The following is a 26,526-nucleotide window of genomic DNA, read 5'->3' as shown; positions in this document are numbered from 1 at the left end:
GCTTCCAGCAGGATAACATAAAGTGTAAAAAAGATCATCTCAAACTGGTTTCTTGAACATGACAATGAGTCCACCACATGCACCCAATGTAAACCTAATATAGCACCTTTAGGGTGTGCAACTATGTGATGCTATCATGTCAATATGGATTAAAAACCACAGAGGAAAGTTTCCAGCACCCTTTTGAATCCATGCACCTACTTTGACTTATTTATTTATCGCAGTTTTCAATCCTCTCGTTTAGTTTTCCCGAATGGCCTCAGGAATTATTGTGACAAGTATTTATTCGAATGGTTTTCTTTTCAGGGAAAAGGGTGGGAAAAGAGCGAACAGTTCAAACCAGTAAAAACTTGTCATACTTGTGGCATCACATGTGTTGATGGACAGCATGGATGTAACGGTCGTACAAATCTGAGAGCATTGACAGATATTAGCACAATAGGTTCCTGCTGACAGACGTGAGGCCTGTGTGCTAGTGCTTTTTTTCCTTTGTACACAACACATTTAATTTCAAACCTTTAGTCAACACAGTAAGGTAAAACCTTGAGTAATTAAGCTTAATAAAGAGGCATTTAATCTGAGAACCGCTTTCCCCCAGAAGGCATAAACTCACAGAGTTGTAGCTCGTCTTTCATTTCCAGTGACCTACAGTATCTTATCAGTTATCTTCATAGTTATTGGAGGGTAACTTAATGCCAGTCACCTTGAATGATCGGTTTGATTTAGACTGTAAAAGCTCAGCTACAGAATGGATCAGCTTTTGCCTGAGTTGTATACTTAGTTTTTGTGCTAACAAGGTTATATATCCACCTCTCAACGGCAACATGCTAATGGATTATTTAGAAATTTCGAGCATGCTGACATAGTTATTTACCTATTCACCACGTCTTCACAGTGCTGTGACACTGTTTGGGTGGAGCGTTTTTTTAAGGTCTGATTTGGGCCCTGTTCGCGACACATAAATCTTTGCAGCTTTCAACATCAGCAGATAAATCAACCTGAAAATGATGAGACCAAGTCTGTCATAGCAGTGTTGCTCTCTTTTGGCTCTTAACTGCATCAAGTCTGCGTTTCACATTCCTTACAAGCATGGGCAACGGCATGTGCTGCGAGGAGGATGTGGACTATGCACAATCCTCACCAGGGTGCTGATGCTTTTGTTTTTCTGTTTTAATGGGAATTGAACCCCAGTATGAAGATGCGCATCCTCGCCTTAGTTTTACAAGTTTGTCGTGTCAGGTTTCACTTTCCCTCAGTCTTCCACATCTAAAAATAAATAAACTGCTTCTTTCAGCACTTTCTACCTTGTGATCAGTGAAATTTATCCCCCATTATTTTTGAATCCTTCCCGTGTTCATGGTTTGACCACATAATTTTTACTCGTCTACTGTCTCCTGAATGAGGTCGACCACCAGATTCTTTCTCACTCTCCGCTCTCCCACCAGCGCATCGCTCTGGCGGCCAAACCGCAAGCCGCAGTTACCCAGCATTCCTTGGAGAGGATGAGAGAGGCTTCAAGTAGCAGACTGTTAAATTAACATTCATGAGGAACCTCTCAAGTCACAGAACTGTTTCATGAGATCAACTGTTGCTGAATTTCACCACTGAAATGTAAAGTAGCACTTCCATTGTAGTGTTATTGTTTTGCAGATTTGCCGTTCGAGACAAAGAACAAGACTGACTTTGAAACAGCTCTTAAGACTTAGAAAAAAAAATATCAAAGGGCAGAATGGGGGCTTACTGTTTGTGCATTTATACTGTGTCTGGGAAATTTACAAAGTCACATCTTTAAGAAATAAGAAAAGACCAGACACAGGACCTGAGAGACGCATATGGTCCTTTCAGTTGAGCCAACTATGTTCACTGACGCGTCATCAGAAAATGGTCTCAGTGGAAGGGTGGCTGCCAAGAAGCCATTCTTAAGGAAAGGAAACAGGGAAAAAAGGCTGCGGTATGCCAGATTACACAAGAACTGGACTGAAAATTAGTGGCAACAGGACTTATGGAGTGCCATCCATCATTTGGATTGGGGGGAGACCCACATGTGCACAGGACAAATATGTAAACTCCACACAGAAAAGGCCCAGATGGCACCTTCCTGAGGCAACAGTGCTAACCACCACACCACTGTGACTCTTCAAATTCAGCTTCAACACTCTAATGAAGTGATAACATAATGTGTAACAAGATGGAGGTTCTTTCACGGTTTGACAGCCAGTAGTGTTGGAGATCTTGTCAAAACTGATGGAATTATGAATGAAGAAAAGCAACATCAGATTTTGATCCATCATATAATACCATCTGGAAAGCATCTGACTGGCAGTGGGTTAATTTTTCAGCATGACAATTGAAGCAGCGTGGGAAGAAAATGCAACCAACATCTGAAGAAGAGCTTTGAATGCCCTTCAGGAAGCCCGGAGAACTATTTCTGAAGACTACTTAAAGAAAGTTGACTTAAGAGTGCTCAGAATGTGTTTCAGAGTAAAGGTGGTCACAGCAAATATTGACTTTCAAACTGTTTTTGTCCTATATACTGTACCCCCGTGTATGTGTGAACCTTTCAGTAAATCACTGCACACATTCCTATTATATTCCTAGCATAAAATAAAGAAATTATTAGGGGCTCAAGACTTTTGCACAGTGCTGTGTATTCACAACAAGACAAAAACCTGTTGTGGTAATTAACGCTAGCAGGAGTTTGCCTTTAGCCTAATGAAATTAAAATTACTTTCACATCCTCCCCAGCTGTGTACTGTAACTGAAACATATAACTGGTTATTTAGTAGTAAACTGACAGAAAGTAACAACCAACAATCCTGCTGAATTAAAAAAAATAAACTAAAAATCAGACTAATGAAAAAATTCAATTTTTTGATTTTAAGGTTTTGTGTTTAATCGAGCTAACTCCTTTTAAATCGAATATGTAAATGCATTAAATCTTAAGTCAGTGCATTAGTTAACATCATAACTAATGATATAAAACATGTGCTGAGGTGTCATTTAACCTTAGATGAAATCCTTTTATTCCACTTTCCAGCACACTTGAACTCTACATATTAAGCATAAATGTAGCATTCAACATGTATTTTTTCCCCGGACAAACAAACTCATTTCCATAATGCATAGACAAGGATTTTAATGTATGCTTCCCTTACAAATCACTGGCTTTCACACTAAGCAATAGTCACTTTTCAACAACCCATGATGCATTGCATCTGTGTATACAGTAGGTACTGCAGCCCAAAACAGCATTTATTAAAAGGCAACATAATTATGGTACAAACACTCAGAACAAACTGTCACCACACACTGGTCATTCTCTACAAGCTGTTAGAGGAGAAAGACTATCTCGCTCCTTTAGACTGGCGCAGTGTAAAATATATAAATGAAATTTGTCAAGAGCAGTAGCAACGTATGAAACCAACTGTGAGGTCATTAGCACATCCTTTCTCTACATGTTCCCGATATCATTCCGGCAGTTTTCCTACAAACATGGCTGACTGAGCAGATAACAGTTATATTTCCCCATCATGTGTTTTATTACCCTATACCCTGATGTAAAAATCTTTAATTTCCTTGCACATTTCAATTTGTTGCCTCAGCAGAGAATCAAATTAGAACTTTCAAGGACTTCTGTTAGTATTTTTTTGCATGTTAAATACAACAAACCATCTTCTTATTCATCATCACTAGATTTCTTTTTCCTGCAATATGTTTTCTATGGGTATTAAGTTTTTAATTTAATGGAGGAGGACATGCAAAGGATTATGCAAGTGACGGGGTGAGAGAGCAACGTGATCTGCTGTGGTGTCCCCTAAAAGGAGCAGCTAAAAGAAAAGAATATTTACATGGAGGGTTTGAAGTAACATTTTAAATCCATTTCTTTTTTTATTTATTGTGTTGTAGCTGTCTAAAGGAGACACGGCCAACAACGACTCAAATTAGAGCTGTTTTCATTAGCACGGGATCAGTTTTAATATTGACTGCTCCAAAATTAGTCTGTCTGTTTGCTTTCCTCTGCTTCATGACATACAAACAACTCACGCAAAAAAAACCAAACAAATTCCTGAAAAAAATAATTTGCCAATGTTTACCCAAATATATGCAGAAAATTTCAACAATTATTTTTTGAAGCAGCACACTAAACTCGTTTGAACCTGTTGAAATGTTACTATTTTTTTTCTTTACCCTTTACTCATTTGCATGACAGGATTTGGATTAAACGATTGTCAAATAAAAAGAAACATCTTCCTTTTATCTGCATTCATCTCATGGTGGCTGTACAATTTAAGAAACGGTCACAATTTTCAAACAACATCATGCAAACATATGTAACCAGCACTAAATTACATGAGCAAGAATGATCAGCTGAAAGTCAATGAGAGAGCAGTGAGGGCAGAGATCATCGCTTTTACTGCTTTTGACAGCGCTGAGCTCAGGACAGGACCCACTGTAACAGGTCCCAGAGCAAAAGTACAGAATATCCAATTAAATGCACACAAAACACCTTAACATCTGCAGCAACCAATATGAACACACTAAATGAACATTTATAGATTCTCCAGCATTTACATACTAAGATTCATTATAAAAGCCAGTAAAAGGACCAATAAAACTCTGTTTGTCCATGTAGGATTTTAAAGGGAACTGAATGTAATAAATGTGAAATATTTACTTTTTATTCTTACATAAAATGCACTGAAGGGTGTAAAGTGGGTCTTTGTAAACACCAGCGTCAAAGCTGTCCCTTGTTGTTGATTTACCTTGTCGTATTGTAAGGAGTTTAATGTTATTTTCATTAACAATTAATGAAAAATATCATTAGCTTACATTTTGTCTTCAGGCATCCAGTCTAAAATTACAGTCATTAACTGTGAAACTACATCTTAAAGCTCAAAGTATAACATGTACAAAATATGAAGTTCCAGAAAGAGGTTCTGTTGCAACAACTCTCACCAATAGACCCATCATAGTGTATATCCTAAAGGCACCTTAGACAAAGAGAAATCCCTGTGTGCAAGCGGTTAAAGAGGTTGAAGGTTGAAAAACAAATGTGAACAAAAGGTAAATGGAGAAGCTTTTCCCTCTCAGAGAGCCTAACCACTGCATGGAAACACTGTATCACCACGAGAAAGGCTACATAGTAAATAAATGGAGTTTTCATTGCATAAACTATTCTGTTGCTGATTGTCTAAAAGCATGACTTAAAGACACAGAATGCAGCTCTGTAATATTACAAGATTTGACTCAGTTTTTGTTTCAAATGCTGCAAAAAAAATGCCAGAAATGCTCCGTCATTTGTTTTGTTTTCGTACTGCGATTACTGAAACAGTGTATGTTTTTAGAAATAGGAAAGCATGCATTGGGAAATTATCTCCTGATCATGCAGATATTGTTTCTGGATTTGTACTTCAAAGTCTAACAGTAGGAAGGAACACACAAATATACAAAACAATAAAAACAAACAATGAGACGAATTGAATTCAAAAAACAAAAACCTCAACAATTAAAAACAGTGTCCAACAAGCTCTGTTCTGCTTCGGCAAAAACAATCCCCCCCAGGAACGATGATGGAAAAGTTCGCCTTCCCCCACTTGCTTGGTATCCTCTCCTCCTTTTAAACTCATCCCAAAAATCACCCACTGTGGTGCATCATCATCGTTATCATCAATTCTTCCACCTCCTCCACTTTCAACCGGGTATATGACTTTCCTCTTCAGGCTGGGCTGACTTGCTCCCCCTGCAGACGAGAGGTTGGAATGACTCAGTAGTCCAGCAACCAGATAAGTGGGGAGACAGCGCCTCTGGTGCCACTGAGGGAGTTTAAATTGGAAAGTGACTTGGGATCAATTAGATAGGTAGGTGGAGCAGGTATGGATCACACCCTGCTGGTCGGGTGGCAGCGGTATGTTGGACAGTTGGACAGAGCATCTACTCCGCTGTCGACGTTCTGTGAGCACCCTCCCTCACAGCAAGCCTCTGGGAGATATAAAGCAGACAATATGAGTAATGAATCTACCTGACATTAAAAACGGTGAAGTATGTTACACACAGCCAAAGAGGAGCCACCTGCATCTTCCCCCGGCATCAGCAGATGAGCTGGGTTGGCTCCTTCTTGTCCTGTGCCGAGCTGGAGACGCCTCATGTGACGAACCACTGCTGTGGCATTGAACGCTTGCTGCAGAGAAGCAATAATGAAACTTCAAGAAAGGAGGAAAATCTACTTGCCAATTTTGGACAAATTAGGATCTGGATGGCAATTTAACCCGCCGAGGATCAAGTCATTGTAGCTGAAATCCCTAACCCTAATTACATTTTTTAATTGCCCGGTACAGTTAAGTTAAAATATAGCAAACCAGACCAGTTTTAATCTCTGTCCTCTCCTTTAATGCTAAAAATGAAAAGAACAATGCAACATGTAAGTAGAACTGGGAGGCAGACTTACCTTCCACTTGCTCTTAGCAAAATTCTTCTTAATCTGCGCACTGACAGACTCGTGAATGTTCTTGTCCAGCGCAGTATCCCCAGCAATCCTGACAGAGGAAATGGCTTTCAGTGCGAATGTGTTTTATTTGTGTGCATAACGGATAGGAATCCGGATAGGAATTGTTCTACAGATATGGTCACACATAGTTAACCGACATGCAGTCCAAACACTTACAATATTTACAAAACTTAAGTGTAATTATTGAAGATTTGAACTAACAAAATAACATTATTCTTCTTTGGAAAAATTATGTGTACAAGGAGCCATACCAGGGGTGCTGCAGAGCCTGCTCACAAGTGTAACGTATGCTGGGATCTTTCTCCATCAGATGTACTATAAAATCTTTAGCTGAAAAGGTAAAAAAATATACATTTTAAACATTATCAACTGCATAAAACTGATGTTTAATGAATGATTAATAGCCATACTGTACTATCAGTCTAAAACTGGATTAAGCTTATTAATGCAATAATACTTCAGTGTTTTAACTTGACGCCAAGAGTCAAAAGTAGGAATTTTATTTTATTTTTTTACATTTGATCGTTGCCTGATCTTGCAAGTTAAATGCCTGCAGGGTAAACTTTAGGCTTGGAAGGAACAAAAAGATCAAGTCTCCGTCTGGCACTCTGTGTCAAATGGAGTGTCAGGTAGGTGGGAGATTTTTCTGCTCACTGTGAGGGTCTGTGTTTTGCAGAGAGAAGTATTCAACATTGGCGTGCAAAACTGCCGTTCACAATATTCACTATTGGATGAATGCCACCCATTCACAAGGCAATATTTTATGAATCTGGCAAAGATACTTGTAGTAAAACATTTAAATCAGCATGTACGTGTGTAGACACAAAATAATTACCATGTTCTTCCTGTCGCTTGTGGAATGCAATATCTAATGTAATTTCCAGGTGTGATTTAATGACTAGAAACCGTATCAAAGAAAGTTTTTGAAGTTTCTCCAGGACATGTGAGCACTCTGGAGTGTACAATCCCAAATAACAAATGCAGACAAGCACCGGCTGAGACTGTAACAATATAAGAAAAAGGATGTAAATTTCTAATAAATTTCTAGTGGCTCATCTCTTTCTGTGTAATCCAGAACTATCAGATTTGATTTAAAGAGGAGGATGTTTCTGACCTCAAAGAAAAAGAATGAATTAATTTGATGGTTTCCACAACACACACCCAGAACACAATCCTCTGGTGATTTGGGAAACTTTGTTAAAAGGGTGTGTTCCTTCTTTAATCACAGTTTCCAGTGTGATCAGCCTGAAAAGTATCAGTTCCAAAAAGCTCTTTATGAGAGGTCTCATGTCTGTACTGTACCTGAATCAGAGATATCGTCCCAGTACGGAGAATCAAACTCATATTCTGCTTTCAGGATCTGTTCAAACAGTTTGGCATCATTCTCGTCATAGAAGGGAGGATAACCACACAGCCTGAAACACAGAGACAGCACAGGCTGACACTTCCCTTTACAGACACGCTTCGGCTTTTCTATGATGCTAAAGCCTTAATCACTCCTTTATTTAGTAGCTCTGCTTGTTTTGATTTGGCTGATTTTAATGCTGGGTGCCCTTCCTGATGCAACCACCAAGGGATTAGTGTCTATTCCTGGGATCCAACCATGAATCCTTTGCTTGTTAGTTGAATGTTAAAATTAATACTGCTGCTGCTGAATCCAAAACATGCTGCATTCTGATTAATCCTTATCAAAACCTGACTGTTAAAATATTGTATCTCTGCAGATGTGATTCATCTTGTATAAAGATACATCTAAAACATGTACTCACAGAATATATGCTATGACACCAATAGACCAGCAGTCAACTGCTTTACTGTAGGGCTTCTGAGCCAAAACTTCAGGGGCTGAGGAAACACAAGGTCATAGCTATTAAGGCACAATATAACAAGACTTAGCCTTCATAGTGTCTGATACATGTTTAGCATGCTTTCTGTCTCACTTTTTCATACACAGTACACCATCTCTGAGCCATTAAACTGTGTTAAAGCTGAGATCTGAGAAAAAGGTGGTGTACACGCCTAAAGTTGTTTTTTATAAACAGATTTCTAGTATTTGACTCCTTTACCGACATATCCAGGAGTTCCACAGGCTGTTGACATCACACTGCCAGAGCCCTCAATTTTTGACAGACCAAAGTCACTGATCATGATTTTGGAGTCTTCATCCATGCTGTAATACAGCAGATTCTCTGGCTTTGGATGGAGGGACAACAGAACAGAACGTAAATAAAATGCATCATAAAAAAACCATAAAAAGTCTTGCAAACTGAAATCCAACATCACTGGACACACAATTAATAACTAATTCTACTTTTGTTAATGATCAGCAAAGCCATACAGTAAGGGGGGATAACAGACATGTATTTAGTCTGGGGGGAAGAACGTTTTTGCCAATTCCTTTAAAGGAGTGTGTGTGTGTGTGTGTGTGTGTGTGTGTGTGTGTGTGTGTGTGCGTGCGTGCGTGCGTGCGTGCGTGCATGCTAAAGATCCTCAAAGGTTCGGTTTAAAATACACAGCACCATTAGGTATCAAAACACAGAAGATAAAGCCCCATAGCACAAAAACATTGATGAAAATGAAACCATATCTCATTATATTGTAGTGAAAAAACAAAAAAAGAGAGACAACAACCTACAAGAATAAACTCAAATTCACTACCATTTGCCACACAAAGTCAATCTTTTCAAACATAGTTCTGATCCCTGGTTCACCTTGAGGTCACGGTGCACAATGCCCATGTCGTGGAGGTATTTGACAGCATCCAGGATCTGCTGAATGAGCTTACTGGCATCTTTCTCTGTGTAGAAGCCCTTCTCTATGATACGATCAAAGAGTTCCCCACCAGACACTCTGTATTTTCAATGTGGATAAGAAAGAAGAAAAGAACAGTGAGAGGGGGACTAAAAATAGAAGGGAAGCATGGAAATTTAAAAGTGTAAAAGCGAGATATAAAAAGATAATCCCTGCTGACTCCAGCAAATAAAAATCTTTTATAGTTAGTTATAACTACTTCAGATAAAGTTACTTTCTTACAAACCACATGGGAAAAATGCTTTCAGTCTAAAATTATAAACAGTCAGTCAATCTTACAATGTCTGCTTCATATTTTGCCACTAGATGGCAACGTGACTCTATCATAGGAATTTCGAGTACATTATGAATACCTGCACAGGAAATTTAACATCTTACAACGAGCTAAAGAAAGAAAAGAGAAGATGATATGGATGTTTAGACAAGCAGTGCATGGAAAGCTGGGTTGCTGAACTCATTCGGCCAGTGTCCCCGTGTCACTTTACCCACATATTCAGTTCCCTCCATGATACATTCCTATTCCTGCGTACATTTTCACATATATGTGCAGCCTCTGTTTGACACCAGTTGGCAGAGGTAAAATAAAACTGAACAGGATAGTGATGCAGCACAACATGAAAGAGTGAACAACCACGAATGAGGTAAAACATCTGGATTTCAAGGTCACATCTTCCCTCTTTGCTGCTGTTTTTCATTTCCCTAATTTTACAGTCATTAATAAATTAATAATAATTTTTCTAATCCTCATCTTGCCTTTGTTTTTCCTCTCTCACTCTGACATTTCACTAGTTGAGGTGGGTGGGACACTGACTGGCAACTAGTATGAGGGCAAACTCCCCACTGTTGCTCATGAGTAGGCAAAGTACAGAGTTTTCGTGTGTGTGTGTGTGTGTGTGTGTGTGTGTGTGTGTGTGTGTGTGCGTGCGTGCGTGCAAGCATGCCTGTGTGAATGTGTTGCAGGGTGCAATTCATGGCATGTGACAAGCCGTGTGTGGGAGAGAACACAAGTAGGCACGCAAAGACAATTCACAAAGTCCCACACATATGTGAATACTCACAGTTGCATGACAAGGTAGAGGTGTGATTTACTCTCAAATATGTCTTCCAGAGACACAATGTTGGTGTGTTTGATCCTGTGAAGAGAGGGAAAAAAGGAAAAAGCAGGCGAGAAGTTCAGTTGTTAATGTCTGCAGATACAGATGCGAGATGGACTCATCAGATTAAGATTACTCTTGTACCTCTGTCTAACCAACGTGTAATGTTAGCACACCTGCAATATGTGTCTCATACAAATGCTACTGTCAATAAATAACTGTAACCAAACTTTCTGCCAGTTTTTTAAAAGTGATTTACTAACACATCCATCTACAGTCATGTACAAAGGAAAATGCATGCTCTTTCTATCCTGAGGTTTAAGTGATAACATTTTTTAAAAAATGTGTGCTGTATGTCCCTACGAGGTTCTAAAATTATTTAGAGACAACCTAATCTAAAAAAATAAAAAAAATACATACATAACACATTTGATAGGCAGCGTGGCCTTAAAAAAATATCAAGAAAAATGTAAGAAGTGAAGGACAAAAGAAGAAATGGCAGGCATAAAAAGAAAAACAAAAAAAGACACCAACAATCTAAAATAGATCAATAGTGTCTGACAGTCATGTCCTCAAGAAAAAAGGAAAAAACAAAGACCTGGCCCATGACCTGAGAGATTTAGCTGGTTTTTCCATCTACTGTTCACTGAAGCCTCATCAGAAATGGTCTCAGTGGAAGGGTGGCTGTTAAGAAGACATTTTTTGGGGGAAGAGAATCAAGTAGGAAAGGCTGCAATACGCTAGATTACACAAGAACTGAAATGAAAATGCAAAAGTCTGATAGTGTGAAGAATCCAAATGTGAAACATTTTCTTGAAACTGTTGTCAGTATTTATGGACGTCAGAAAAGAGGCACAAGAGAGAGCATCAAAAGCCATGTTCAAAATACAGTGGAGGTTCTCTCATGGTTTGGAGATTTTGATTGAACATGCAATATGTTCTATAGCTATAATTCTTATTTTTTTATTTACTTTAACTGTTGATTCACTTTTGACCAAATGAACACACTCAATACTGTATGTTGGAAAGAAGTAAATCACTTTTGAAAAACTGGCAGAAAGTTTGGTTACAGTCTCCATGGTTTCCACAGACCATGGAGACCATCTGACTGGTAACGACTTCATTGTTCAACTTTACAATGGTCCCAAACACACTGACAATGCAGTAAAAGCATACCTGGAAAGAAAAACACACAGTGGATCACTATCAGTCGTGGATTGGTTTCCACAGAGCCCAGACCTCAACATTATTGAAGCAGTGTGGGATCATCTTGGGTGAATGGTAAATGGCCTGTACTTGTATAGCGCTTTACTTAGTCCCCAAGTACTCCAAAGCGCTTTACACTACATTCAGTCATCCACCCATTCACACACTGGTGATGGCAAGCTACATTGTAGCCACAGCTGCCCTGGGGAGCACTGACAGAGGCGAGGCTGCCGGACACTGGCGCCACCGGGCCCTCTGACCACCACCAGGAGGCAACGGGTGAAGTGTCTCGCCCAAGGACACAACGACCGAGACTGTCGGAGCCGGGGCTCGAACCGGCAACCTTCCGATTACAAGACGAACTGTCAACTGTTGAGCCACGATCGCCGACAAAACGTGACAGCCAACATCCAAAGAAGAGCTTTGAATGTCCTTCAAGAAGCTTGCAGAACTATTCCTGAACTTTGCTTAAAAATGACAAGGAAGCTGCCTAAAAGAGATTAGACTGTGTTAAAGAATAAAGGTGCTCATGCCAAATATTGACTTTCAAGCTCATAAGTCTGTACAAACTCAGCGTTGATCTTTGGTCTTGCTGTGTTTCCACTGATGTTTGCACATGTTTCAATAAATCACTGCACCTAGTTCCATTTTAGGAGCAAAATATAAAGAAATATGGGTAACTCAATCTTTTTTCACAGTACTGTATCTCAAGAAGAGGTGTTTGTCCTGGTACAGGAACCAACTCATAAAAATATTGCCCCATAGTGCTACCTTTTACTTCAGCTTTGATTCTTTTTGATTTTTCCTTTTCCTTCATCATGCACTCTGAGTGTTTGTTACCTCAGTGCCTGGTCTAAGGTGTGTGTTTGAAGGTTACCGAGTTGAAGGCAGGAAGACAAAGACAACATAAAACCATGTGTCTGAGATGTACCCAAGGTAACTATGTATGCGTCATCCTGTGCTCACGCTGGATTACAGCAATGAGTCTTATCCACCTTCATTCAGCAGCTTAGCTCTGTGTGGAGCGAGAAACGGACATGTGGAGACTCACATACAGTTTCACACACACGATTACATATGGTCTGCAACATGTAGTACACATTCTGTGCTTGTGTGGACAATGAACCTACGGGTGGACACGGGTCATTGTGACTGTCAGAAAGCTGAAGTGTCTATTTAAGGTTCGGTCCTCTGCTGACCCCTGTCAGCTTGGATCACAGAAAGTCAGCAAATTAGAGAACAGAGCTGCCAACTTTGCAGTGAGCACGAAGCAAAACTGACACTTGAGTGAAAGTAAGAAAACAGGAAATTCTAGTGATTTTTAAATGCTGCTGATTTTTTATTGATTTATTTAACCCACCCTTTGGATTTTGCTGTCTTAGACTTTAAAGTTAAAAATTTATTTTTTCTGTTCACACCTTTTGTATTTTATTGTATTCTTCCAGAGCACTGAGTGGGCCAACCACAAACGAAAGAATGGTTCTTATAAAACTCTTATAAAATTTTAAAGTGTTTCCAGAGAAAATGTAAATATGTTTTTTTCAGATCAGAAGAGATTCAATTAGTCAAATGAAAAGAAACAAGCCACCAAAACAGAACTGTTAATCTGTTACCCATCGTGTTTTAATTTGAATGCAGTTACTTCAGTTCATGTGCACGCAAATAAAACATTTTAAATAACTTCTCATTTTAAGAACTGTATAATCACTTGAAAATCTTCCACAACTTTTCTGTGTTGGAAGCAGCTACTCTACTGGCAACAAGGTTCCCTGTGTGACACTGAGCAGAATATGCAGTCACATCACCCACTGCCTGCCTCATCTCGTGAATTCACTTTGTAGTAAAGGTGTCAGATACAAGCTTGTGGTCTGACACAAACATGTGTAGTCTTCTTATCTGTCCAGTCCAGTGTTAAATGAGATGGAGCCAAAGACATGCTTAAGGTATGATATTCAGGCTTTGCTGCAACCCTTTCCAGATTTGAAACAAAGTAAGAGGGCGACTTCACAGAAATTCCTCCGACTGGCACAGCTACAAGTGACTCGAAGAGTACAATTAGTCACTGTATTTGCAAATGTCTGTGCTTCAGTAAATGTTTGGTCTAGATAGAACGGGGGAAAGACGAACAGCCCGTGTAACATTTATTAGCAAGACAAAATAGAAAAGCGAAACAGGAAAGACATATTTCTACACTAGCTTGGTGATCATATATTCAATACACTGACCTCTTTTATACAGTTCATAGTAACACGTGTCAAGCATTAAATACACACCAATAAATTTACAGTGGGAGAAATAACAAAAGCCATAGAGGATGACGGGTTTGGGTCTGGCCTCACAGGGAGTGAAGGCAGAGACCGAGTGGCCACATAACGTGGCAGCTGACTATTTAAAAAGCAATTTAATGCGACAGCTGTGTCCCTCGGTCATAAACAAACAGCAGGTTTACTCTGTTTCAGTGTTGTTCCACTGTGCTTTTAAAGTATTTATTAAGGCAGAGAGTAAAATGTGGAGAGAAAGAGTCTTTTATGGGTGTAACACAATGGTGAGACTTGTTTTTCACTGGTTATGTATATAATCAGTTTTGTATTCTTGTTTGCCTGTTTTAGTTAAACAGTGGTAATTTTATTTTGGTGATTTTATGACCTACAACACTGTTTCTAAAAAAAATAAGTACACTTTGAAAAAGAAAAACAGAATGCAATAATTTAAAAATAATTTAAAACCTATATTTAGTTGAAAATAATACAGAAATATATCAAACTGTTTTGTTTTTTTTTTTAAAAAAAGCTCATTTAATGTTTTGCCACCAACACTTAAAAAAAAATTAGGAAGGAGCAACAAAAGATAGCAAAAGTGGTTCAAAGCCAAAAAAATAACTCATTATGATTAAACTTAATGAATAACATTATTATACATAAAACGGAAAACCTAGAAAAAAAAAGTGAACCTGAAAAAGGTTCACAGTTGCACACACAAACTTTGGAAACACATAAACTTTAAATAAACCTCATTTTTTCATAAACAGGATCAAGAAACACTGCCACATATTGTGGGCCTGACTACAGCCTAGTCTTTGCAATCAAAGTCACGGATACTCTGACTTCTCCAAGCTAAAGCGCAAAGTGCACATTAATGATGGGTAAAGTGAGGCTTTGTGCAAACATTCAAAGCAATTGTGTCAACTGTTTCGAGACACTCATCCCTACAGTGACACCTACTGGCCAGTTTTGATATTGTCACAGGTTGACAATGCTCTTCTTCTCTAAATGACCATAGAGAAAAGTGTTGCACACTTCTACCACTCTATCAATAATTATGAACATGTTTTGAAGAAATGCCCATACAACAAAAGGAGAAAAACCTGTAAGAACCTTAAACGACAAAGCTGTGACTGTAAGCAAATACTATTTCCTCCCTTTTAAGTTTACATAAATGTGGTTGTTTCCGCTGTTTTGAAATTCAGTGAAATGTAAACAAACCAATTTATAAAATGTTTGTTTATTGTGACAACAATTTCAATGTCACCTACTTTGTAGGTAGGGTGTAGATGTAGATGTAGAGGTGGGGAACTCCAGGCCTCAAGGGCCTGTGTCCAGCAGGTTTTAGATATCACCCTGGGTCAACACACCAGAATCAAATGATTAGTTCATCATCAGGCCTCCGGAGAACTTCAAGACATGTTGAGGAGATAATTTAGCTATTAGAATCAGCTGTGTTGGATCATGGACACATTTAAATCCTGCAGGACACCGGCCCTTGAGGCCTGGGGTTCCGCCACCCCTGGTGTAGAGTGTAGGCCTCAGTGATCTTTATAGAAGATGTTTCATTTACAGTGGAACGAATGTAGCTAATTATACCAATGAAAAATTAACGTCTATGTAAATATGTTTATTCACAAATATTAGTTTTTCAGCTGTTTTGCGGATGAGTTGGCTTCTTTTTTTGTAACTTACCTCCCTAGACGTGGCAAAAATCTTTTCACACTTACTGTGGGTATACACGGGTATTTTTTGCCAAGCTCTAAAGGTGTGGATAAACAACACCTTATTCATGCCATCATCAGTGACCTCTACAGTGGCATCAGCAGTTGCACTATGGGTGCTATGAGTTTCACTAACCCAGCTGTCAAAAATTTCCTACAATCTCTGCTGAGTCCTGAGCTGTGGTTACTGCTGCCACTCCTGCTCCTGGTCTCGGTCCAGCTGCTGCTGACTTTCAAACTTTCTGGAAGTTTGTGGTGACACCTGGTGTGGTATCGCCCTCAGTTGATACTAACAATCAACTGAGGGCGAACGCACCAAAACTTGAATTAGCTGTGATCACATTATGTGCGTGTTTTGAACTGCACTGTGTTTCAGAAGATCTGCGCTTCATAAGCTCAACACAGCATTGAAGTTTTAGTATGGAGCATCCCACCCTAGTGCAAATGTCACAGGTAACATCTGTAAAGGGCCCACTAATCCTAAATAATATGAAATTGTGTATTCGGGGCCCAATTTTTATTTTTCACTTTAGTTTTAGTAGGGTGACTGGACAAAAACTGTGGAGTTGGGTGATTTAAGAATTAAAAAACTGGACAGCAAATATGCCTCTTTTCTTAAGAAACATTTTATGAAGCCCCTGTAATGAAAGCGTTACATGATCACGTATATCAAAAAAACAAAAAAAATGCATGAATTTTGGGGGAAAAGGAAAAAAAAGGTGGAGTTGGGAGTGAATTTCCTGATTCAGATATTCATTTTCTGGATGCTGCCATCCAGAAGTGTTTTTAGTAAAGGTCTTGCTCATTTTAGCAAGTGTGCCAAACTTCTGCAAGTATTACAACGGCATGCTTCTGTCCAGATGCTACATATTAGTACAGCTTCATGAAACGTATATTTTATAAACAGTTTAAATACTCCCCCACTCAGACCCCGTTCCCAACTTTGTGTACTTGGATGAGGTGTTACAATGATTCATGAAACCACTTTTCGAGTCTATGCAAACTTCACAAAGAGCAAGGCCTGATCTGCAATCCAAGTTTACTTCAGTTTACCTCATTTGTCAAATTTGGACTGTTAACTAAACCCCAACATGCTCATTGCTCCGTCCTCACGTCACCTCGTCTCCTGTAACCCAGGCAACAAGAGCGCTAAAAATAACTAGGGACCCAAAGTAGATCAGCCATTTTCACTGTGGCCTGTAATTCCCTGCATCTAAAGAAAGGTACATTTGAAAAACTTCATAACAGCAAAGAGTGAAACTGCCGCTTGCTTTAATATATTCAACATTATGCCTGTTTCTCAGGTAGAAAGAAAACCACTTGGGCAAATGACTCAATATGTGTTTGCTGCCAGGAGAAGCTGAAAATCATTGGTTTAAATCATTGTCAATCTTCATTTTGTGTGATGGCATGAAACATAGCATGATCTCAAAAGATAATGTCAATTACATTAATAGTTGCATCATATACAATAATTAACTTGAACACCTCATATGAACCCCAATCCTTGTTTCTACCTGAGAAACTCCAAATCAGTAGAAATAAAAACTATTTTTAGAGTAATTAGGGGTAAAACGACTCTATAACAGGCTACAGAAGCTAATCGTGTCAGCTAAGAAGAGGAAACTGATGCTATAATTCACACAGGCTCACACGGATCCTTCCCACCTTGGATCAGCGGTTCAGGTGTGTGGTGGTGTAATGGAGTGGGTGATTTCTTTTTAATTTTGTTTTGTTTTTTTGCCAAACTTTGGCACATTTAAATGCCACAGCCTACCTTCTTACCCACATCTTTTGTTATTTGCTCTCATCGTCACAAACACAGTCAGGAGATCTTCCTAACGTAATGTGCAGTGCTTCAAAATACAGATTTTTACAATAACAATTTAATCTTCTATGTATAAATAATTTCTGATCTCTCTCGTGTTTTTAAGCAAATCCATTCAAAATATGTCTTCTTTAAATGAAGACATATAGGGCCTATTAATGCCAACTCACCAAAACACAGAAGTCCACTTACTTGTGCAGTACTGCTATCTCATTCTCAATGCTGTTTTCCTTGCCCTCTAAGGCCTTCTTGGGGATACACTTGACGGCCACCAATTTCTGAGTCCTCTTCTCCTCAGCCAAGACCACCTCAGAGAAAGCCCCGCTGAAACACAAACACACAAGTCTGTTAGACCTGAGTTTATTCATCCCAGGGGCTTCAGCTTTTCACATGCGTCGCTGACACTCTACAGAAAATAAGAAATTCCAGCTCTGATGTTAAACTGGTCTAACTTTTGTAATTCTTGGCTACCAGCATCTAAAAGCTAATATAAATTTTAGCCTGCTGATGCCAGATTGTGTTTATTTTTAATATCAGCCGCCTCCCGAAGTCTTTGGCGTGCTGAGTCAAGTTTTGGAAAGACTACAACCTGGTGGGATGAGTTGGAAGCACCAGTATTAAATATCGAGGTTTATCTCAGTGACAAATGTTGATACTGGCCAAAGGATTTTAAGTCTGACTCATGTAATGCTGTATATCAGTTGTATGCTACAGTTTACATTGTCACAGATTGAATAATGGTGTATATGAAAGTCCATATGAACAATAAATGGGGAAAAAATAGCCTCAGAATTTTTCCCCGTTTTGGATGTATTGCAGGCTTCATAAAACTTACTGTTATGTTATAAAATTCACTGTCTTCTTATTTATCTGTATTTGTTTCTAATTTATCTATATTCAGGGGTGCACATAAGTGGTCCGCAGGTGCGCATTCGCTGTCAAAATAAAAGACGCGCACCAGATAAGAAGTTGCAACGCACGTTTTTTTCACGGTATATTCTGCACCACATCTCTGTGCGTTCATCATTTGTTTGAAGCCAGCTCACCTCCTGCAACCACTGTTCCGAGACTACGCGCTTCTTTTGCGGTTTGGACTCCTTCGGACATTTCTTTGGTGGTGGAGGAGCACCAAACTAATTGCTTAAAGGAGCTTGCTTCTTCGCATCTTTAAGAGTTCTAAACAAAGAAAATCTTACGTACGCAAACGCGCGTTGCAACTTCTTATCTGGTGCGCGTCTTTTATTTTGACAGCGAATGCGCACCTGCGGACCACTTATGTGCACCCCTGTCTATATTTGTTTCTCTATTGTTTTAACCGATTGTGAAGCACTTTGGTCAACTCCGTTGTTTTTAAATGTGCTATACAAATACATTTTGAATTGAATTTGAATTGAATTTTGCCTTTTACCATCATTTACGTAAAGAACCCAGGCTTTGACTAGCTGAAGTACTGCAACGACAAATCTGACAGCCTTTTACACTTTTTTCTTTTTTATTCTCTTGGTTTCTGTATTCAGGAAAATCAAAACAAGTAAAGCATCTGAAGTCAGAGTAGCAAAAGAATAATAGCACTTTCCCATGACCCATTTCAGAGTGGAGGTGGACCTCGAGCATTTTGACCACAGCCCGAAGAGTTCTGACTCAGCTCCAGTGCTGTTCAATAGCTACAACTCCTGAGCCACAATGGTAGGCTTTGACACCGCAATACAACAGAGACAAGGTCACGGTAGCTTCAATGCAACGTTTTGGTTTCTTCATGTGTAATGTAACTTACTGTTTCAAACTGTGATGATTTTAATAAAATAAAAATAAATAAATAAGCAAGACTAATTATAGGTCATTTTTGCAATGGTGGTTCTTCCAAAAGTCTTATTGCACGAGGTCATCACTCTCAGTCAGTTTATTTATAAAGTCCATTTAAACACAACACAGTGCTAAACAGCAAGTAATAACAAGAGTGAAAATGTTTAGAACAATAAAAATAATGATTTTATCCAATATTCTTCAGGTAGGAGTGTCAGGCAAGTCATTACACAACAAACACAAAAATCTGATTTTTTATATCTCACCTGAAGGAAATCTGAATTCTAGTAAATGATGTGTAGTTTTACAGGAAAGTTTACATAGCTTGAAATAACTCACAATGATGTCTTGCGGTGAAGCAGTAATTCACACTACAACAGACACTGACAGTGAACAATATTTGTTTTTTGTTTTCTCAAAAAAAAAAATCTATGATCATTTCAGTATTAGCTGCCAATACCATGTTCAAACATGTCCCTGTTTTCTTAAAACCAATGGCACGATAAAAACTCAGATCAAAAGTGAAATCGGTTGTTATCGCTCTGGTTCCAGGCAGTTGTTTGTGTAGACAGAAAGGAAGGACATGCATTCAGTCTAGAGATTTACAGATTCATTATTACTGCCAAACATGAAGACTTGTTTTCATACCAGCGACATCTGAAAAACAAGCAACTCTCTCTTCTCTGTAAAGTAATCCTAGAAAAAAAGAATCCTGCAAAAGACATTTACATTCATAATTCAAATTTTAATTTTAAATAAAATAAATAAATTCTTGAAAGAAGGCTGATTTTGCCTAATGTAATTTATGGCTCATGAGTTATATCAGGATTTTCCAACACAGGGACACTGTGTTGGCAAAGGTCGAGTGCACTGAGCAGTGATAGATGTCGCCTGCAGTCCTATTTTGGCTCAGCGTTTGTGTTCCTGTTTGCATTTCTTGCAGTATTTATAACAGTTGTTTGTGTCTTTTGCTTTAGGAAATTACTTTCGTAGTGAAATAAAGCCCATGATCAGTGTAACAAACTCAAAAATTGGGTTCCCATTTTGCTACTACTATTGAAATACACGCTGCCATGCATGACATTGTGATATTTCAATTTTGACATGACAGGCATTGGTGCACGCTGAATAACACTGGCAATGGCTTCCTTACAAAATAACAGTGAAACTGCTTGCTTCCTGCTTACGTTTAAAGAAATTGAATATGCAAACAGAGGGCTTACAATTACCTTTTTTTAGTTATCAAGCAAAATTCGTAAAGACAACAAATGAACAGTAGTTGAGCTTAGATATATATGTTTTACAACGGGTCCTTCCACAAACTTTATGCAGTGACCCTCATGCAGGTCTCTGGTGGTGTTAACTACAAAAACCCAAAGAACCCTGAACCCAGATCTTGATAAGACTAACTGTGAGTGAGGCTTTGTGGTCGTGTGTCAACAAGAAACTAAAACTTGTGCAGGAATGCCATCTGCTTTGGCAGAAATCCAGCTCTGTGGAGGAGGTTGTCACTGCTGCAAATTCCTCTGCAGCATCTGGAGAATTTAGCTGACATTCTCCATGCTTCCACTGACAAACCAAAAGGGTTCTTGGGAAGTGTCAAATAGTGGTTCACAGAGACGGTCTTTGACTACAGATATTCAAGGGGGGGGATTTTATTTGTTTCGCAAGATAAAAACTGTATAACCATTTTGCCATGTGAAATGATCCTGATGTATATTTGCCTGACTTGAATTGTTTAAAATAACTTGATATTTATATTTAACCACATTTTGCCATAAACACCCCCCCCCCCAAGAAAAAAAAAACCTTTTACGTTCTTGACTTCCCATCACAAAATAAGACTGGTCATTGTTTTTATGTAGTTCCCAAAATTACTTCCCTATTTTCTGAATATCAGGAAACAGTCCTTCACTGCGTTGGTCCTTTAAAGTGACACTTTTACTGAGCAGCAGCCTTGACAGCCACTGTTTAATAAAAACAGAAGAAGCAGACACAAGTTCAGCCAACTGCCTTCTATGCTTGTCACCACACAGGGGATGCCAAAGAAATGTAGCAGCAACCCTCAAGTACTGTTGTTATACAACTGTTTTACAGTAAATTATCTGAGTATTATTTGATGTGTCTGCAACTGGCACCGTGCAGCCTAAAAAAACATGAAGAATATAGAAAGGATGGCTGTGTCGGGTGAGTTTGCTGAAGGTTAATCCTAACCAAGGTTTCAGTTGGATTATAAGGTAAACAAACGTGTTTACAGAGCTGTTCCCGTTCCAAACAGGATGTTCTAATCAGCACCATGGGAACTGTGTCCAGAAACAGGAAACACTCAGTCCCCTCACCCTCACGCACACACAGGCATGCAGACATGGTACGACTGGAGAGCTATTAGCTGCTAAGCCCTTAATGAGGACTAGCTTGCCATTATACAAACAGTAGGGCATTTCTCAGAAAAACACTGTGTAAATACTTTACACAGTGGTTTCAATATATACATACAGTATACAGTCAAATATAGAAAAGACATATACACATTTAGGCCTCATACAGTTTAAATATTTGCATAAACTCCGTCTCTGTTGGTTTTACACCCCACCCAAACATTTGAATAAGATGCTGGGCTGTTTTTTTATTATTATTATTAATTTTATTCATCGTAAATGGTCAAATGTCAGCAGACCCCTCTGTTTCTTCTATTTTGAACACAACACCTTTTTTATTTTGTTACTGTTGTATTGTATAAAGTAAGTGTCAGTGATGATGCAGATATGTACAGCACATACTGTATGCCAATTAAAATGAACTCTGCAAAGCAAACATTAAAAAAAGAAAATCAACAAGGAAGTATTTCTTATGTGGCAGTGACGTTTTGAGAATACTAATCTTCTCTGACTGTCTGCCATGGAAAAAGGACATTTCTTATTTCTCAAACTCACAGCACTTCTGCCATCTGTCCTGCTGAGAAGTTGGTCAAGAAGGTATGTAAACAGATGACAAAACTGTAACTGTGGAAAGGTCAGAGAGACATAGGGAAGGACCATCTGGCCCAATAAGAGCTGAGAGATACCCAACTGTGAAACTGGACCTGAAACATAAAAAGACCATCTTTGCTCTGTGGGCCTCCCAAACATGAAGAACAGCACAATCAAACCACAATCACTCTCGATTTACATATAACAACACAGCACACAGACACAACACATCAGTAAAATGTGGTCATCTAATCCTAAAGGGAGACCCATTTAAAATACTTGAATTACCATTTTTTTTTGCTCCATCAAGGCAAAGACACAAATCTGAGACAGTGAAAAATACTTCACACAAAAACTGCCAGAATTTAGCCTACATTAACCACATCTACCTCATGAGTAAATAATGTTGCCTATGTTGTGTTTACAGCCTATTGTTTTGAATCACCTGATCAAAACAACCATTTATACATGGCTAATATCTCAAAATTATACACCGTGCCTCCTTTGTCACTGGCGCCTTGATGCAGCAGGTTATGACAATATCAAAATACATCTCTCACTTCCAACTCATCACATATGGACACATGTATAAGAGCCCTTGGCATCAAATCACATAAAGGCAGTGGTTAACCCATCCAATACAATGGGTTAACTTTTGGCATATTTTAACTCAAACTGAAAGTTTTTCCTATACTATATTCCAATATTATACTACACGTAACACAGTAGTGTGCCTAGCAAGTAAAAAAGGAAGTGAAAATCAGTAAGTGGAAGATCAAATAAACTCAGAAGCTTCCAGATTATCCTCCAAACCTTTTCTGTCGTTGAAAGCCCACCATTACCCCTCTGCATTGAACACAAACTAGCAAAGCATTGTATTGGTGTGGAGCTGCGATGAGTATGTTTGCATTCTGTTCTCCTAGTTTACACATCTGCAGCATTAAACCTTCCTATGGGGCTAAGACTTGCTGTGATTGCATACCGAGTGAGGATGTATACACATACTGTATCAGAAATGTGAAAAGTAAAATGAAAAAGAGATTTATTTACTTTTAAAAGGTTTAAATAAACCATTTAAAAACCATTAAATAAAATAAGGCAACACGATGGCACGGTGGTTAGCACTGTTGCTGCACAGCAAGAAGGTCCTGAGTTCAATTCCACCATCAGGCTGGGGTCTTTCTCCGTGGAGTTTGCATGTTCTCCCTGTGTTGGCGTGGGTTCCCTACGGGCACTCCGGCTTCCTCCCACCGTCCAGCTTGTGGAGATAGGTTAATTGATTAATCCAAATTGCTCATAGGTGTGAGTGTGAATGGTTGTCTGTCTCTATGTGTTAGCCCTGCGACAGACTGGCGAGCTGTCCAGGGTGTACCCCGCCACTCGCCCTATGACAGCTGGGATAGGCCCCCGTGACCCTGAAAAGGTTAAGCGGAAGCGAATGGATGGATGGTGTAAAATATGACCTACTGATATTGACAAAGTGCACCAAAGACCAGCACCATGGCTAAACTATGTTTTTTAGTGTAATACCTCAGTACAATCCACACTACAGTTCAGTGAAGTAATATTACATAACCAAACCAAGAAAACTAAACTGCTACATCTAGAGCTATGAGCAACATGGGGAGCTACTGGCTAGAGTGAACTCATTAATTCACCAAAAGACAAACATTGCTCCTGAAGTCTGTACTGTTGTCAGTCTCTGAATGGTGATAGCAGACAGCAATCCCATGATTCCTATGTCCTCTCTAGGTTACTATCCAAATATTTCTGTAACTGCAAATCTAAATATTGGAAACACTAACAATTTACTTTTAGCCATCTGATCTGTTCATGAGACACCAACAAAAGATATTTTCTGACTTTTTATATGGAATACTATTTGTAAATTAAAACAGCTTTAAATCTACAAGTACACAAGTGCTGGCATCAATAATGGTCAGTTTGTAGCATGAAAATTTTTCAGCAGAAAAAATTTGTCCTTCACTGAGAATAATTAAGCCACTCTGACGATACACAGTCTATCTGGACCAATCATCTCATGACGTAGCCTCTGCAGCTAACATTGTTTCTGAGGATAGAAATTCTTGGTTTTGTTATCTGCTATTTCCTCAATAAATAACAAAATGAAACACTCTTAAACTGTCATCACAAAATAACTGAAGGTTTCAAGTCTGAACTATGGCCAGTGCAGTAAGAGGTCACCTTACCAACTCCAGTTAATTCAGAACACTGCTGCCTGGATTTTAACTGGCACTAAGAAATATGAGCATATTTCTTACTCCAATAATAAATCAATGTTAAACTTAGACTGGCTGACCATTCAATTTTGTATCCATTTTAAAAGAAAAAGCTACTTTTAGAGGCTACCTTATCCACAAGGGGGGTCACCACAGCAGGTAGCTCTCTAAAAATGCACCTCATGAGGTAGCTTGACTTCACAAATCTTGTTGTCCTTAAAGTATTTTTTGGGAAAGCCAGAAGCTGTTCACTGTGTCCATGGGAAAAAACAAAACTAATGATAAACACACACACACTTGCACACACACACACACACACACACTCACGCACACACACACACACACACACACACACACACACACACACACACACACACACACACACACACACTATTTTGAATTTTGGATTAAGTAAAATCCAACTTTGAATTTTTTGCCGTTCTCCAGAGCCCATAAAAAGGTATTTGGGAGAGCCATACAACAATCCCCCAAAAGCTTCCATTACACCTTGAACCTTGCCCTGATATACTGAATGCTCATATATACATCTACCTGCTAGTAAAGATTATGTTCAACTATAACTTAAGATATTGCATGCAGAGCAAGTTGCAAAAAAGCAACAAGAAATTTCTAAAACTTTTTGACATGGAAATGCTAAGTATATACATACATTTAGGGAAGATTTACCCTCAAAAAGTGCACTGTAAAAAAATCAAGTTGGTATTTTGCATTGATAAGCTGGTCCGGCTGTTTCAGAGATTCAGGATTCATCCAATTCCCATTAAAAGACAGCAGCAAGGAGAATTTTATGATTTGCTCCAGAAGCTGAAGCTGTATCATGAATGCTTTCGTACATATTTCAGGAAGTCAATGGGGCAGTTTGAGCTCCTGTTGGCATAGTTGGGACCACAACTGAGGAGCCAGAGAACTCATTTCAGAGAGGTGATTGCGCCTAGCTGTTTATCTGAGGTAAAACAGTATTAAGTTAATATTTCCATATCATTGTATATTCACTACCGATGTGCATGTTAAGCCACAAGGACTCTTGTTGCTTAATATAGTGGTCTGATTACTAAATATTTTACGTGTCCTGTGTTTAAAGGCCTTTAAAGTCTTCACTAATTGATTTTATTTTATAGCTTGATTATTTATGGATTCTGACTCTCTTTGGTAAACAAATTAAATTTCCAGCACGCACCTCTTTGCAGTACGCCATTGGACAGGCATTGACAAAAGACAAAGTAACAAGAAGCTCTACCCAGCTAAAAAAAACAAAAACTCACACACACACACACACACACACACACACACACACACACACACACACACACACACACACACACACACACACACACACACAGAGTAGTTTGCTGGTAGTTTGAGTGTTGAAAGAGATCAAAAATAAAATTTAAAAAGGAATGAATATTTGCCATAAATTGGCCGGAAAAAGGACAAATAGACATAAATGGTTACTCTTGGTGGATGTTTACATAGCTCACTGCTATCTAGAGGCCTAAACTCTGTTACTACCAGAGCTTTAGTATCCATTTAAGATAAAAATAGACCCAACTTTCCACTGTTTAAACTCCACTTACTGGCAGGAATTGCTTTGAAGCACATACATGAAAACAAAATCCCCCAATCAAATCATATAGCGGAGTATAATTAAGTTAGACAGCAAAGAACACGCATCCCTAAGGATTTCTTGGATTGGAGATAATAAGCGCATGGAATGTCTTTTCAAGCCAGTTTGCTGATATGTGGACAGCTTGAAATGTGAGAAATACGGACAATAAAGGATTATAACAATGGAAAAGGACTGTGGGAAGATGTACATGACAAGCCTGCGAGTGTACTAAAAGCTGTTAGGAGGATATATTGCTGTGAGCAGATGGAGTTGCCTAAGTGGGCCAGACAGTGGGCATATATGTGTGTGTGTGTGTGTGTGTGTGTGTGTGTGTGTGTGTGTGTGTGTGTGTGTGGATTCAGGAACTGCAGGCTATGCCATGCTGAGTTGCAGACTTCTGTTTGAATTAGGTCAGGGCAGGGCTGAAGGGCTGAAGGTGCCATAAGCAGGGATGGATT

General features: G+C 38.9%; 1 protein-coding gene across 4 annotated transcripts in view; it reads right to left on the bottom strand.

Annotated features, from left to right (window-relative positions):
- Positions 1 to 3,231: 3,231 nt before the first annotated feature.
- The window catches only part of camk1b (calcium/calmodulin-dependent protein kinase Ib), a 39,350-nt gene continuing 16,055 nt past the window's right edge, over positions 3,232 to 26,526 (bottom strand). For all 4 annotated transcript variants that reach the window (XM_086291955.1, XM_086291954.1, XM_086291956.1 and 1 more), the window contains 10 exons: positions 17,622 to 17,753; positions 10,375 to 10,449; positions 9,217 to 9,355; positions 8,572 to 8,698; positions 8,275 to 8,350; positions 7,808 to 7,920; positions 6,757 to 6,835; positions 6,446 to 6,533; positions 6,070 to 6,178; positions 3,232 to 5,979 (listed from right to left, as the gene is read on the bottom strand). In XM_086291955.1, coding sequence (XP_086148081.1) covers positions 5,879 to 5,979; positions 6,070 to 6,178; positions 6,446 to 6,533; positions 6,757 to 6,835; positions 7,808 to 7,920; positions 8,275 to 8,350; positions 8,572 to 8,698; positions 9,217 to 9,355; positions 10,375 to 10,449; positions 17,622 to 17,753 — 1,039 coding nt within the window. In that variant the 3' untranslated portion in view covers positions 3,232 to 5,878. The remainder of the gene's footprint in view (positions 5,980 to 6,069; positions 6,179 to 6,445; positions 6,534 to 6,756; positions 6,836 to 7,807; positions 7,921 to 8,274; positions 8,351 to 8,571; positions 8,699 to 9,216; positions 9,356 to 10,374; positions 10,450 to 17,621; positions 17,754 to 26,526) is intronic.

This window comes from Aulonocara sp. 'chitande type north' Nkhata Bay, linkage group LG5 (genome assembly GCF_057382095.1).
Source record: "Aulonocara sp. 'chitande type north' Nkhata Bay isolate Kocher_YH1m ecotype deep benthic linkage group LG5, A_spYH_male_GT1.1, whole genome shotgun sequence".
NCBI classification, from domain to species: domain Eukaryota; kingdom Metazoa; phylum Chordata; class Actinopteri; order Cichliformes; family Cichlidae; genus Aulonocara; species Aulonocara sp. 'chitande type north' Nkhata Bay.
Note: the sequence above shows the minus strand (reverse complement) of the source record. Positions and strands in the feature narration are given on the sequence as shown.